The sequence below is a fragment of the Megascapheus bottae genome, chromosome 3, assembly GCF_031878675.1.
Source record: "Megascapheus bottae isolate mThoBot1 chromosome 3, mThoBot2.hap1, whole genome shotgun sequence".
NCBI classification, from domain to species: Eukaryota; Metazoa; Chordata; class Mammalia; order Rodentia; family Geomyidae; genus Megascapheus; species Megascapheus bottae.
In genome coordinates, this window is record NC_143511.1 from 32,156,536 (window position 1) to 32,171,389 (window position 14,854).

Genomic DNA, 14,854 nt, shown 5'->3' on the forward strand with positions numbered 1-14,854 from the left:
TTCCTCCTCCTCCTCCTTCTCCTCCTCCCTGCCATGGGCCTGCCTGCTGAAGACCTCCCACATGGGGCCCTCCACCCTATAAAGAGGTGTGACCCCATCAGAGGGCTGCTCCTGGCTCTACTGGTGGAATCTGGGATGGTGGTGGCATTTGCGCCCATACCCAGGATCACCTGGGAGCTTGGAGGTGAGAGCTAGTGCTGAGTGGGGTCTAGTGCTGCAGGGAGGGGACAGGACAGAGGGGTCACTGGCTTGAACAGCTCAGCACCCAGCTCTTGAGCCTCTCACTCTGCGTGAGCAGGCAGCCCATGCTGCTGGCAGTGGGACGCTTTGGTAAGGGGAAACATTGCTCAAGGCTTGCTCAGGGACCTGACTAGGGGATCTCTGAAGGGAAACGTCTTTCTTGTACTCCATAGTGACTCAGGCCCTTCTAGGGATAAGCTCCTACCCTGCACACTGGTGAAGAGTGTGGTGAGAGAGTTCCTTAACTGTCAGGCCTTGTGACATTTGCTGCTCTCCAGTCTCAGCTGTGATTATCTCCTCTCCCAGGACCTGTGTCTTGGGACCGGGGACTCTGGGTCAGGGGATGGGAAACACAGCACTAGGTAGTGAACATGGGCTGCATCTACTTTCTTGCTTCCATTTCCCAGCCAGTATGCAGTATGGAAGTAGAAAGTAGGATAATCCAAGTGAAACACCAAGAGGCATTTCACATCATAAGCACGAAGTTTGATACTTAAGACTGCCTTAAAAGAATACTTTAAAAAAATATCTGAACTGTTGGTGCCAGGAGTGTGAACTAGTAATAGAGTGCTTGTCTAGCATGCATGAAGACCCAGGTTTGATTTGAGGTACCACATACGTAGAAGAAAAAAAAACTTGGAAGTGGTTCTGAGGCTCAAGTGATAGAGTTCTAGCCTTGAGAAAGTCCAAAGACGGTGCTCAGGCTTTGAGCTCAAGCCCAGGACTGGCAAAAAAAACAACAACACACACATCTAAACTGTCATGTTGTTTTAAGATCTAATCAGTGGATGGCTGAGGTACATAGATGAGAGACATGGGCAGGTGAAGACATCCAGCCTGGGACCTCCCAGAATACCACTGAACAAGAATCTCCGAACTCAGGAGAGACAAGGGGGGTAGGAAGACACACATCCTTGGGTGACACAAGAGAACCTGGCTGAGAGGTGTCCCCCACCCCTGCACACACATGTTTCTTGAACATTGTTGTTTTCTTTGCGAGGCTCCTTCTCTTCCTCTGCAGCATGAAAGTCATTGTCCCCAATCCTTAGCCAACAGCCATGATTATAAATGACATCTTGGGTCTATTTCTCTTTCCTGTTCCTGCTGGCCCCCTTGTTCCCTCAGAGGTAGATCTGACACAGTTTAATGAGCCAGGGATCTTCAACTACTCAGAGTTGTTGCTGAATGAATACAAGGATACGCTCTACGTCGGTGCCCGGGAAGCCATCTTTGCACTGAGCATGCTCAACATCTCTCAGAAGAAGCAGGAGGTGGGTGATGGGCACACTCTACTTTGGGTGGCATCTCCTCACTGGAACGTGCATCTTCTCCTGCTCTCATAAACTACATTGTGCTTTCTAGTGCCTTGTGCCTTCATGGATCTCATCTCAGGAGGTGCTGAGGGGCCATTTCTTATCAACTGTTCCTTTGAGCTTTTCATTTTGGATAACTTTCTAACATGACCATGACCAAAAACTGTGATTATACTAGCACTTCACTCCTGTGGTTTCATAGGTCAGGCTTTGATCTTACTTGGCACCTTGCCTGTGTTTGGTGGCCTTACAGAAAAATCCTGGGACCAGGAGTATGACCTAGTGGTCGAGTGCTGGCCTAGCATACATGAAGCCCTGGGTTTGATTCCTCCATATCACATGCACAGAAACAGCTGAAAGTGGTACTGTGGCTCAAGTAGTAGAGCACTAGCCTTGAGAAAGTTCAAGGACAGTGCCCAGGCCCGCATTGGCAAAAATAAAAAAAAGGAAGAAAAGGAAAAAAATTTCTGGTCCTACCTTTATCTGTGCAGTTTTTGTGGAAAAGATTCTTTTTTGTCCAAATAAACAAACAAGAAATGGAAAAGAATGAGAAAAAAATCCATGCCATCCAATGGCAATCAAATGGATGAATGCTTTTATTATTCCAAGATTTAGTTTGAATCTACATGAAATCATCTGGTCCCTAGGTAGCTCTTACTCTGGCTGCATCAAGCCATTCTGTCCAAATGGACAAAATAAAGAAAGCAGTCTGGGTTCTGTGTTAGGTCTTGACCTTGACATCGCTCCTTGTATCCTAATAGTGGCTACTGCAGGCCTCTTGTCTTCTCACATGTGGGGCTGCCTGGGAACATCCCTTGCTGGGAGCAGGGCCTGCTGGGAAGAGGGGCCTGGAGAGCCAGGACCCTTGTGTAGACAGAGTCCTTCCTACTGGTCCACACAGCAACAAAGTCAAAGTATGCTTTTCACCGAAGTTGTAAGTGCATCGTGTTTTACTTCTGCCTTCCCTCTTCAACTGGCAATCCTAACTCCTATATGTTGCAAAGGGTTGCCGCAAGCTGTTTGATCCTTCCGTTTCAGTGCATTGAGAAAGTGGAGACAGATGCAGGAGGCCTGCCTTTGCTTACCAGCCCTCACCACAAGGGGTTTGGGACTTACTGCCACTCAGAGAGCAAAAGAGGTTTCAGTGGTTTGACTTGTAAACACCTTTACTTTGCTTCCACTGCTTGCAGATTGGTCCTGTTTTGTTTCTGTCAGAGGTTTAGGCCATGGAAATGGACCTCATGCAGGCTGGACAAATGCCCACCCCTGAGCTAAGCTCCAACTCCAGGTCCTTAGTTGATGCTCAGTGGCAGGCTGTGAAATGGTGGCAGGCTTTGACCAGCCTCTTGGTACCACGTGTCCTGGGGTTGTTTCCTTGCTCTCTGCCCAGGCTGTTCCTAGCTGGTGGTGAGCATCTGCTGTCCCTACTCCTATGCCAATGCTCTGTCCTCATCCCTGGCATCTGGCTTATTCCTAATTTTTGACACATGGGTGGCTTGCAGAGCCTTACCCTGTGCAAATTCTATTTCTCTCAGAAGTCACCAGACAGGGTGGTGCTGTAGGCCCATGCAGCCCTTCCTCTCTGTGTCTTGTACCTCTGAGCCCTGTCCTCCTGGTCCCTCAGCCCGGAGCTCTGCCTGCTGGAATTTCTTAGTGAAAAGCCTGGAAATATGGTTCAGTACCAGTTACCACTGATGCCCCCATCCTTCAGGGTTTCATGAAGTTAGATGAGTTTTCAGGCAAGTGGGATTTTGTTCAACCACTTGTGTATCCAGTTAGACATCCAGTGCAGTGTTGTCACCTGTGTGGTTTGTCAGCTCCTGGGACATTTTGGGGAGAACCCACTGCATTAGTTCAGAAGGACCCCTCACCAGGGCTCCCTTCTTCCAAGAAGGTCTGTGGGCTTTCTAACTGCTAAGCCCCATAACCTGTGCGGGTCTTAGAGCACTGAATAATCCCTCCTGTTATTTTTCATCGGTTTCTATCCTCACCCAGCAAGCGGTGCTGGTCATTTGGGGAAGTAAGGCAGGAGTCTAGGGCCTCTGTTTCCCCATCTGTCTTATGCAGCAATCAGCCCTGTGATCACTTTGGAGAGCAGGCCCCACACCAGAAGCTCCCAGTCTCATTCCTGAGAGGCAGCAGCCTGGATCATCTTTAGGATGGTACGGAGCTGACAGTACTCCTGATATTTTCACCACCACCTCTGGCCTCCAACCTATAAGAAACCATAATTCTGCCAAGGCTGAAAGAGGTGGCCTCCAGATTTCTTCTTTCTTCCTTTCTTTTCGTCTTTCTCCCTTTCCCCTGCCCCTTCCTCCTCCTTCTTCTTCTTTCTTCTTTCTTCTTCTAAAAGCCTTTCTTCTTTTGCATGTGTTACTTGTACATGCTAACATTTCCATGCCTGCATAAATGTGCACTGCTCAAGGCCCAGGAGTATGGCCTAGTGGTAGAGTGCTTGCCCAGCATGCAGAAAGTCCTGGGTTCAATTCTTCATTATATATATGCAGAAATGGCCAGAATGATGCTGTTGCTCAAGTGGTAGAGCCCTAGCCTTGAATAAATCCAAGGACAGTGTTTATGCTCTGAGTTCAAGCCCCAGGACTGCCCCCCACCAATGCACCGCTCAAATCTAGGCATCGTCATACAGTCACACTCTTTCTATCCTCTAGAAATCCAGGCTGAGTGCTTTTAGCTTCTAGAAATGGAAGAGAACAGAAAGTACTGGATCCTGTCTGTGTCTGTCTGGCTTTTTTAATTTACCATGATGTGCCCTCACTCCTTTCCCATCTATCTTGTTACAAATGACAGAATTGTGTTCTCTCTCTCTCTCTCTCTCTCTCTCTCTCTCTCTCTCTCTCTCTCTCTCTCTCTCTCTCTCTCTCTCTCTCTCTCATTTCAGTAGACTGTCATAACACAATTTACTGAACTTAGCATCTCAAAGGAATTCCAATCACTTAGTGTATGAATAATACCCCATGGTTGTAAACATAACACATTTTATTTTTTTATTTTTTTTATTTATGGGCTATTAGGTGAATCTCAAAGCTTGGTGTTTTGATTTTTACAAGATCATTTTTCCCACTTTAATGCTTTAGTTTCTGCTGTTCTTTCATAGTGGACCAGAAGGTTCTGAGAGCCTTCTATGGCCCACTACTTTCTATCAGGGCAATAATCAGAATATTTAGGAAGCCCCAAATGGCTCCCCAGTCATCCTCTCAAATCTGAGGTTTTACCTCGTGTCACAAGCACCTGGCCTCTGAACTCTATATGCCTTTGAGCTGTGAGTGTTTATCCCATGGTTTAGCTTTTATTCATCCTTCTCTACTAGGTACACTGGAAGGCCTCAGCTAAGACCAAAGCAGACTACGTGGGAAAAGGGAGATCAAAAGAGGTAAATGCTTTTGTCAACTACAGACCCCGCGTGTTTTCTTTCGTTGCCTAATCTCCCCAGTTGAGATTGAGCATCTTCTGCATGTAGCTAGGTGTGGTGAGGGGCTGAATACTCCTGTTGGGTCTGTCCGCACCTGGTACCTGCAGATGCCCAGGTTTCAAACTTCTAGAACCTAGTTATGGATGCATTGCACATGGCAGCTGAATTATAGCCAAGTCCAGCCATTATTGACTAGCTGAAAATGAAATGTTTTACAAAACACACTTTTCCCCAGACACATGTAAGAACAGGTTAGCCACTTTTCCTAAAACATTTGTCTTGAAACCCAGTGTGCCCTGAGGAAGCCAAAGGGCAGCGGGCACTGATGGAATCACACTCACACATACTGCAGGATCTTAAAGGTAGAGGGAACTGGCCACTGGCTCTGGCTTCCCTGCGCAGAGCCAGAGAGTGACCTGGGGTTCCCACCCCTCCCTTTGGCCGATTGTGAACTAAATCCCAACAGTTTCCAAACAGACACAGCCAAAACCCTTCCCTAAGCTTATACAAGTTCTGAGTGTTGCACATACAATCCAAGTGTTGTCAGCCCTAACTAACATGTGGGTCCCTTTGTGGAGACTTAGTCCCCCTGAAGTCTTGTGGCTGGACAATTGGTGACATCTTCTCTGTGCCCAGCTTCTCCCTTCAGGTGAGAGTAGGACTGGAAGAAAACTTCTTTCCAGTCTCGGTGTGTTCTAGCAGAGGGCAGTGCCTCATGGGAGGCAGAGTCCACCCCAAGAAATGGTTTGTGTGCTTGTGAGAGTACAATAAATGTCTTTTTTCTTTTTAAATAACCATTTCATTTTTAACCAAACATTTAAAATTCATTAACAGGGCCCATTTTTCTTAGCACAATTAGCAAATACCATTTGTTAGGACTTTTAAAGCTACGATCATATACAGTCTTTATGGGATAAAAAAAAATCTTGGGTTCACTAAGGCATAATGTTAGCTCATTATTATTGATCATACAATGCTAGAAAACAATTCCCAAAGAAAATAGTTTCTAGACTCTTCTGTAATACAAATGTAGCCAAATTAGCCTGCATGAATAATTCATTATAACAGGTTAGTTATTGCTATTAGTTCTACAGAATTTCTTTTGTCCCAATGTGTCTTTGTACAGAGGTGTCCTTAATATAATTTGAGGTCAACAGTAAAAGTAGTTGTTGGTTTGGTCAGCAGGGCTTTGTCAATTAGGGACTGAAATAACATTGTGAACATGACAAAGATAAAAATAGCCAAGTTCAATTTAGGATTTAGGTGTTTGCGGACTGGCCCTGTGCTGCGAGAAGATGGCTATGATGTGAAACCAGAGGAAAGGCAAGGCAGCGCCATGCAGACTTCACAGTGGGGATGCGGAGGGCATTGTAGTGGCTGGCTATTGATGGGGTTTCTCTCCCCACAGACAGAATGCTTCAACTACATGCGAGTGCTGCAGCAATTAACATATGACGTCCTGTATGTGTGTGGGACCAATGCATTCCAGCCTGTGTGTGACTATCTGGTGAGTACACAGATTCACTTCATGGTCAGTCCTACTCATAGCAGCCTGGGCAGTGGCTAGATTGGGTAGATATAAAGTAGCAAAAATTATCTTGTAGAAAACAAAGCACTAAGATTCGAAATTCACCTAATAGCTCATCCATAGATGAATAAAAAAGAAAATATGGTATATTTACAACCATGGAGTATTATTCATACATTAAGTGATTGGAATTCCTTTGGATATGTTGAGTTCCGTAAATTGTGTTATGACAAGAGAGAGAGAGAACACAATTGTGTCATTTGCGGCAAGGTAGATGGGAAAGGAGTGAGGGCAGATCATGGTAAATTAAGCCAGACAGACACAGACAGGATCCAGTGCTTCCTGTTCTCTTTCATTTGTGGAAGCTAAAAGCACTCAGCCTGGATTTCTAGAGGACAGAAAGAATGTGACAGTATGTTGATGCCTGGATTTGAGTGGTGTATTTTGGTGGGGGTGGGGCAGTCCTGGGGCTTGAACTCAGGGCATAAACACTGTCCTTGGGCTTTTTCAAGCCTAGAGCTCTACCACTTGAGCCACAGCATCATTCTGGCCTTTTCTGTGTATCTGGTATTGAGGAATTGAACCCAGGGCTTTCTGCATGCTGGGCAAGCACTCTACCACTAGGCCATGCTCCTGGGCCCTGAGCAGTGAACATTTATGCATGCATGGAAATGTTAGCATGTACAAGTTGGAATCAGGAATGGTAGAATACTTACCTACTATGCAAGAGACCCTGAGTTTGATTTTCAGCACTGAAAATGAAATTCAGCCTTGTATCAGAGAAATAACACAGTAAAGTATAACCTCATTAGAGGTTCTAATGGTGAATTTAATGCCTCAGGGGTTGTGACATCTGCTTGTACTCTTAGCAAGCAATCCAGAGACTAAGGTAAGAGATTAGGAGTTCAGGGCTCAGAGTGAGACACTGTCTCACATGAGAAAAAAATTAACTTAGGAAACACAATTCTTGCAGTGAGATCCATTCGGTGGTCCTATGTGATACTTGTTGTCCTCTGATGCTGGTATTATACATTGCTAAGGAGTGAAGGAGATGTTTCTGAGCTATAACAACCTGAGTCCTAAAAGGTAGACACTTCTTTTTGCTTAAGTACAAAAAGAAAAGCTGTTTTCTAGAAGGTTTTTGCTCATCAAAGAGTTATCAGGGAAGAAAGCATCTCAGCTACCATTTTACGACATTTCTCTGAGTTTTGCCTGTTATTTCATTTTGCTTTTCTGGGTTGGATAAGTTTCCAGTTGGTTCTACCCACTTTATTTCTTATTTAGGTAAAGAAATTACTCCATGGTTGAAGTCCTGGCCTGTCCTTTCTATCAGTGCAGCTTGTCATTGCTTTGAGATTTGAGAACATGGGTCCATTTGGCATATGTTATCAGGGGGGGGGTCTACTTTTTATTTGTCTTTTTATTTTTAACAAAAAATCCCCATTACCTGATTCTTGGATATTGTGGTTCTCTCTGTGTTATTGTAATATAATGCTGCATTCTATGGTCACTTATTAAACATGCTCTGTCTGTGGTTCTCACTGGCCTTCCTAACAACTCGATCTACCAACTTCTCTGTCTCCATTTTCCATATGAGGAGAAGCTTTGAGATCCTTCATAGCTCAACCAAGGACTGAGGTACCAGGCTGGAGATGGAGCTAGGTGACATACACCCTGTCTCCAAGGGAAAGTCTCCCGTAGTCCAGCATGCATTTTCTCATCTCTGTTGGTCTTCCCAGAACAAGGAATCTATGAAATGAAATGGTATAAAGACACATTGTTATAATGGAAAATCGGATGTCTTATGATTCCTTCTCTCATTATTTAATTTTAGAACATAACATCCTTTAAATTTCTGTGGATAAAGCAAGATGGCAGAGGAAAGTGTCCTTTTAACCCTGCTCACACTTATACATCCACCATGGTTGGTGAGTCCTTCTGCTCAGGTTCCTCACCCCCAACACTTACGGGCTCCTACTCAGGCGTTGATCTCTGCTTTCCTTCCTCTTTCTTTCCTGGCCTTGTCTGAACATTGCTTGCCCTTGCAGATATGTGCGTTTGTTTTCATAGACCCCCTTACCTAGCACAAAGAGATTTGATTTCACCATTCAAGGAATAACCAGCTCAACATTTTAGCATACTGCTTTATATTCATCATTGGTATACAATGATCAGATCTTCCGTGAGCCCCAGGCATCTGCTTGATGAGAGTTACGGAACTCTTCCGCAAGTGCTCCTTAACTCTCATGGCTATCCACTACTGAAACAGAGCGCCATACACTAGTGACTCTGTGATTGCACCCATTCCGTCTTCACCTTCAGCACAGTGTATGTCACATGGGAATATTAGAAAGAAGGCTTTGGATGAAGTGATTTTTTCCTACCTGCAGGCTGTGTTCTTAGCACATTTACTGCAGGTGAGGTCACCTGTGTTTGGGCTAAAAGGAAAGGGCGTTTTGCTTTCCAATGTTTTACTATGGTTGAAGTAGGATGAAGCCCATGGTAAAGGAAGGAGCAGCTATGCTACTGTCATTTTACTTGTTGTGGGAAGTTTTCATTTGGGTTCCATTACTCAAAAATTGCAGCTCATGGTCGAGGTTTGGCCTAGTGGTAGAGTGCTTGCCTAGCATGCACGATGATCCGGGTTCAATTCCTCGGTGCCACATACATAGAAAAAAGCTGGAAGTGTTGCTGTGGCTCGAGTGGTAGAGCTCTAGTGTTGAGAAAGTCCAAGGACAGTGCTCAGGCAATGAGCTCAAGCCCAAGACCTGGAAAAAAATGCAGTTCAATGTAGCACTTGTCAAAGAAAAGTCATCAAGGTACAAAGTGGATATGGCATCTGGGAAGTCTAGGGATATCTAGGGAAATCTTATCTCTTCCACTTGAAGGCTTAATGCAGTTACAAAGAAATTGACTTCAGCCAGATGTTGAGAACTCACATTTATAACCCTAGTCAAGCGAGACGCAGAGACCTGAGAATCACAATTCAAAACCAGCTTGAGTAGGAAATCCCATGGAGCTCTTATGTCCAATAAGCTACCAAAAGCTGGAAGTGGAGCTGTGGCTCAAGTGGGAAAGTGCCATTCTTGAGGTTTTGGACTCTGAGTTTAAGATCAGTAGTGGAACAAAAAAAGAAAATCATTTCCCTGATGCAACAGAGGGCTCATCTGACATCCTATTTCTCTGTCCTCCCTGCTTCTGGGCCTGGATAGATGGAGAACTTTATGCTGGGACAACATATAATTTCTTGGGAAGTGAGTTCATCATCTCCCGAACCTATTTCCATACTCATCTGTGAACGGAATCTGACATCCCATGGCTGCATGGTAAGACACCAGGTCTATTAGCTGAAGGGAATGCTCTGGTAGACTTCCCTTCTGGCTGTCACTGAGCTGTGAGAGTCCTGAGTTCTCAGCCTCAGCACAGTGGAACCACAGGAACTGCTAGGGACCCTTTATGAATATAAGGGTGTGCCTTCGATCTTCTTCCCTGAAAATGGACTTCAAACACTTCCAAAAGTGACATTGAAATGTCAAGTGGAGAAATGACAGGTTTCCCATTAGGATGGGGTATCATTTGGGTGTGACATGAAAGATGCAGTCTTTGTGTCAGCCTCCAGGGCCAGGTCAGAAGGCATTAGGCCAACACCTGGCTGAGGTCTGAAATTGCAGGTGGATGCTAGGAGGCTTCTAGCTGGGCTTTCCTTAGGGGTGCCGGAAAGTAAGGCCCAGGGCTTTTCTGAAGCCTCGTGGTCTGTTGGCAGGTCCTATGGCCTATATTGAGGGACAGCCACCAACTCATTGAAGGGGGCCAGCCAATGGCACAGTCTTAGCATATCTGCTTCCTGTGGTCAGGGCTAACTGGATTGACTCATTTATTTAAATCAGAAGATGGTCTGTCTGCCGGCTAAGCGGTTCCCGAAAGCTTGTGGGATGATCATGGTAGAACTGTCCTATACCACCAGGCCAACACCAGGGCCAATTATGCGTGGTTAGAGAGAATGAGACAGGAGGAGACACGCTGGGGACTGTCATCAGTCACCACACTGAAGTCTCTTTATAATGTGACACTCACATTCTAGATGTCCTTCAGGGATGCCCTCAAGTCTGCAGTGACTGGCTGTGACATGGGGGGGGGGGGGCAGGCAGGAACACAAAACTCCATGAGCAGGGACAATCTTGTCTCTTCTCTCTACAGAGCCTAACTTCGTCCATGCTGAAGTGATACGCAAAAGCCCCTCCGGCGTCAAGGGTGATGAGAACAAGGTCTACTTCTTCTTCACAGAATTGTCTGTGGAGTACGACTTCTTCTTCCAGTTAAAGATCCCCCGCATTGCAAGAGTGTGTGTGGTGAGTGCTGCTTGCTAGCCTTGGTCTTCTGTCCTGGGGACCAGCTCTGGAAATGCTCCTTTTCCTGCCACCCAATCCCTTCCTGTCATAGAAGCCTCTTTGGAGAGGCCTCTGCGATGTCGAGCTCCTGTTCTTGGCGGCTCCAATGGTATCTGTGGGACTAAAGTGACATTCTCTCCTATCATGCAGTTGACTGAACAGCTGTGGTTCTCAACGCTGACCTGAGGCCTCCTCAGCTTAGGAGAAGTTGGTTACGAGTTTCAAATCTCATTTCTTGAAGCTCTCAGTCTACATCCGTGAATCTGTGCCTTAAGTGTAAAAAGTGAAATCTGCAGTAAAATGTGTGTCAGTCTAAAAGCCTCCAGTGTGTGGAGGGGCAGAGGCGAGGATGCTACTACATGCAGGTGCTTATGGGGCACAGAGAATTGTCTTGAGTGGCTTGGCTGGCATTAGAGGGCAAGCAGACTAACAGGTCTTAGATAGAGCATTGGAACCCAGGAAAACACAATCAGTAATGGATGGAACCACATGTTTTAACTGCCCCCCCACTCTGGATACCTCTCTCTTAACAGTCTAGAATGCAAGGCAGGAAATAGCTGTTGTGCATACTTGACATATCTAACTAGCACCTTACTAACTAAGACCTCTGTCCACAGCTTGTTAACTCAGTTCCCTAATTGTCATCCACTATACATGCCCACTCCTCAACCTGCAGGCCTGAGTTCATCTCAATGTCATTTATGCAGTTTTATTCCATATATATATACCTATGGAAATAGTAATGCATAAATTAGTCATAGAACAATATTAGCAGTATTCATTAATGATAGAACAATGAGGCCATATGGCATAAAATTGACGTGGTGTGGTAGGTGGGCACGGTGAGTGCAGAACTCTCAGCAGGTATGCAAAGGACCTTGCAATGGCATTGGCACAAGGGGCTAAGAGCTCTCATTCTCCCCTCCTGCCCTGGGGCTGTCAGAACACACCGACCACACCCAGCTTGGCCGAGTCCTTTACAGGGTATGGCAGGATCCATACCCTGGGATATGTTGTGAACTGCCTCCCCCACCCTAAACCAAACAGAAGACTCTGGTCTCTACAGGTCTGGTCTGACGTGGCTTCCTTTGTCCTTGTGAGAGTCCAGTTCTCGTCCTGAACCACCTGGCAGTGCTGGTCTGAGCACAGGCCCCGTCCCTGCCTCCCTGTGCACACACATCCCTCCCCTGCTACGCAGGACTCAAAAGCCCATCAGACAAATGGCCGCAGACCTGCTGGAAAATGCCCCTGCTGGTCGTCAGAAAGAAAATTCCTCATTTGTCCTCCTAGGACTTCACCGTTGAGATAGAAAATCATTGTGTCTAACATAAAAGAAGCGTCTCCATCTCCTATCCGCTGTGTGCACAATTCCCAGATTCAGTTCAGTGTGTTCCCACTAACAAATAGGACATTTGTTCCAAGACCCCAATGGGCTCCTAAAAACACATATGCTACCAAAACTCATATATGCTTCCTTCCCTACACAGATGTATGAATGAGAAACTTTAATATGCAAATTAGGCACAATAAAAGATTAGCAATAATTACTAGAGATCCCTAGAACAGTGTTCATGATAGCACAGAGGGTTGATTTCTCTAAGAGGGACATCCAGCCTCAGGTGGAGATTACCTGCCACTGCCTGGCCCTCCCATATTCACCTTCTCACATTTGTCACACTCATGGAAGATAAGGCAGAAGCCATTTCAGAGCCAGAGCTCAGCAGTGCTTGGGGAGATGTAAATGTGTCTGGTTTAGCTATCATCACATGAGATTTTAGGGAGAAAATTGTTGTATTATGTTTCATTTTGATGAAGATAGTCAAATCTAAGCCAGCATTGTTACAGTGCTTTTCTTTCATATAATAGATCTTGTCTGAACCATTCCTTTGAAAAGGGACTATACACTTTAGGTAGACTACCTGATTGCAGAATCATCTAGACTGCCTGTAACGTCCTATCTCTCCTATTGCAGGATGATCAAGGTGGCCAAAAGATTTTACAGAATAAGTGGACATCTTTCCTGAAGGCCAAACTACTCTGCTTCCACTCAGACCTAGGCCTGTTCTTTAATGTATTGCAAGATGCCTTCATACTTCGGCCCCCAGCAGATAAGGAGCCTGTGATCTATGCACTCTTCACATCACAGCTGTATGTGTGCCCTCTGTGGGTTGGGGTGCTTCCCTCTGGCCTGCTGCATCCCAGGAACCTAAATAGCCTGCCCTCTGCAGGAACAGTGTGGGTCTGTCTGCCATCTGTACCTACTCACTGTCCACAGTGGAGGCCGTGTTCTCTCATGGGAACTACATGCAGAATGCACGTGTGGATTTTTACCCCAAGTGGCTGATCTACCATGGTAAAGTACCCAAGCCTCGACCTGGAATGGTGAGTGCGACAGGGCTGCAGGGAGGGATGTCCTTCTGGTTCAAGGGTCCAGGCTCAGGGACTGAAACTTTATAGAGGAACCAGAACTTCCCTGCAAGTGGTTCAACTGGCCACACTATCCTCTCTGTCCGAGGCCCGGTGCTCTCTGGGTTCAAGCACTGAGCTAAGGTCCTTTCTCTTCTGTGTGCTGGGTAATAAGTCTCAGCACAATCTCTTTCGATAAGCTGTGGTACTAACAGGCAGTTTTGTACAATTAACGTCATACATTATCGCATCTTACAATTAGAATCGTTTCTTTTTCAGTCTCCTGCAGAGAACTGCATAATCTGAATACCTGCTCATTGTTTCCAGTGCCTTAAATGGGTATTTGGCTGGTTCTTGGATGTTGCTTCTCTCAGGACTGACTTTCTCTGTATATCTGAAACTGCTCCTTTCATTATTGCTTCTGGGAACTGGGTTGAGTAACCCACGCATTTTATGCTCATGAATTTGGAGCTTTGTTTATAAGGGAAAGGATGCTACACAATCTTTACCTTTTATCCTTTATGCCTGTTTTTCAGCAATGTTTGGTTGGTATGTTTCCATCATATGAGTATTGTCCATTTGAAACCCTCTGTCCTCTTCACTGATCATACTTCCTCCCCAGATTGTGTGTGAAGGACAGTTATATCTTCTGCCTGTGCTTAAACACTGTCTCCTCTGACTGCCGTGGAGAGGCCATCTCTTGCTGTCCTCCATCTTTGGAGATGAGCGGTGCTGCCCCTGGCCTCACTGCCGGTGTGTGCTCGGTCAGGCGCAGTAACCCCGGGAAATTTTATCCTCACAGTGCATCAACAGCCAGACGCGTGCAGCCAACTACAACAGCTCTTTGCATTTACCAGACAGAACGCTGCTGTTCGTCAGAGAACACCCTTTGATAGGGGACTCTGTCACTCCAATAGGCAACAGGCCCACCTTAGTAAAGAAAGACGTGAGCTACACCCAGATTGTGGTGGACAGGACCCAGGCCCTGGACGGGACCTTCTATGATGTCATGTTTATCGGCACAGGTGGGTTCGAGGGCTTTGCAGTCGCCGTGTGCGTGTCCTTGAGGAAGAAGACTGGGAAGTTCCTTATGATCCCCTGTGCTTCCATGACAGAGCATCTCCTCTGAGGGGACTCTGGTGGTTTGTGATAGAGTGAAAGATTCCTGAGGTGCTAGCACAGCTGGCCTGCCAGATGCAGAGCTCACAGCTGCCTGGAATGCTCACAGAGAGGCAGAGTGGGCTGGTGCAAAGAAACTCTGTGGTTGGAGAATGGGAGCGGGTCATGCACTGCAGTGCATGTAGTGGTTGTGAGCACTGAGCAGCCTGGCATCCCTAAGTGCAGCTGGGAGGCTTTGTCCCTGCAGCCAGGGAGGAGCCAGGCTGACGTGGGCCCTGACCTGGGGGGCACACTTTCCCTCAGCCGTGCCTTCCAGAATCAGTCATAGCAGCTGGCAGGACACCAACTCCTCACTGGACATTCCCACCTTACTTCTGCTCACCTACTGAACATCTCTAGTTGAGTCCTGCAGAGCCAGTGGAGCTCAGGA

At 46.3% G+C, this 14,854-nt stretch overlaps 1 protein-coding gene and 1 long non-coding RNA gene across 2 annotated transcripts in view; both read left to right on the forward strand.

The window, feature by feature from the left end:
- LOC150065233 (uncharacterized) overlaps positions 1-14,854 on the forward strand; it is a 256,479-nt gene that overhangs the window by 199,008 nt on the left and 42,617 nt on the right. The gene's annotated exons all lie outside the window — the stretch shown is intronic.
- On the forward strand, positions 34-14,434 carry LOC150065242 (semaphorin-4D-like). Its single transcript, XM_090329035.1, is given in 10 exon segments — positions 34-184; positions 1,366-1,511; positions 4,882-4,944; positions 6,392-6,490; positions 8,346-8,439; positions 9,724-9,837; positions 10,709-10,860; positions 12,872-13,047; positions 13,128-13,281; positions 14,108-14,434. Coding segments are annotated over 10 exon segments (1,476 nt in total).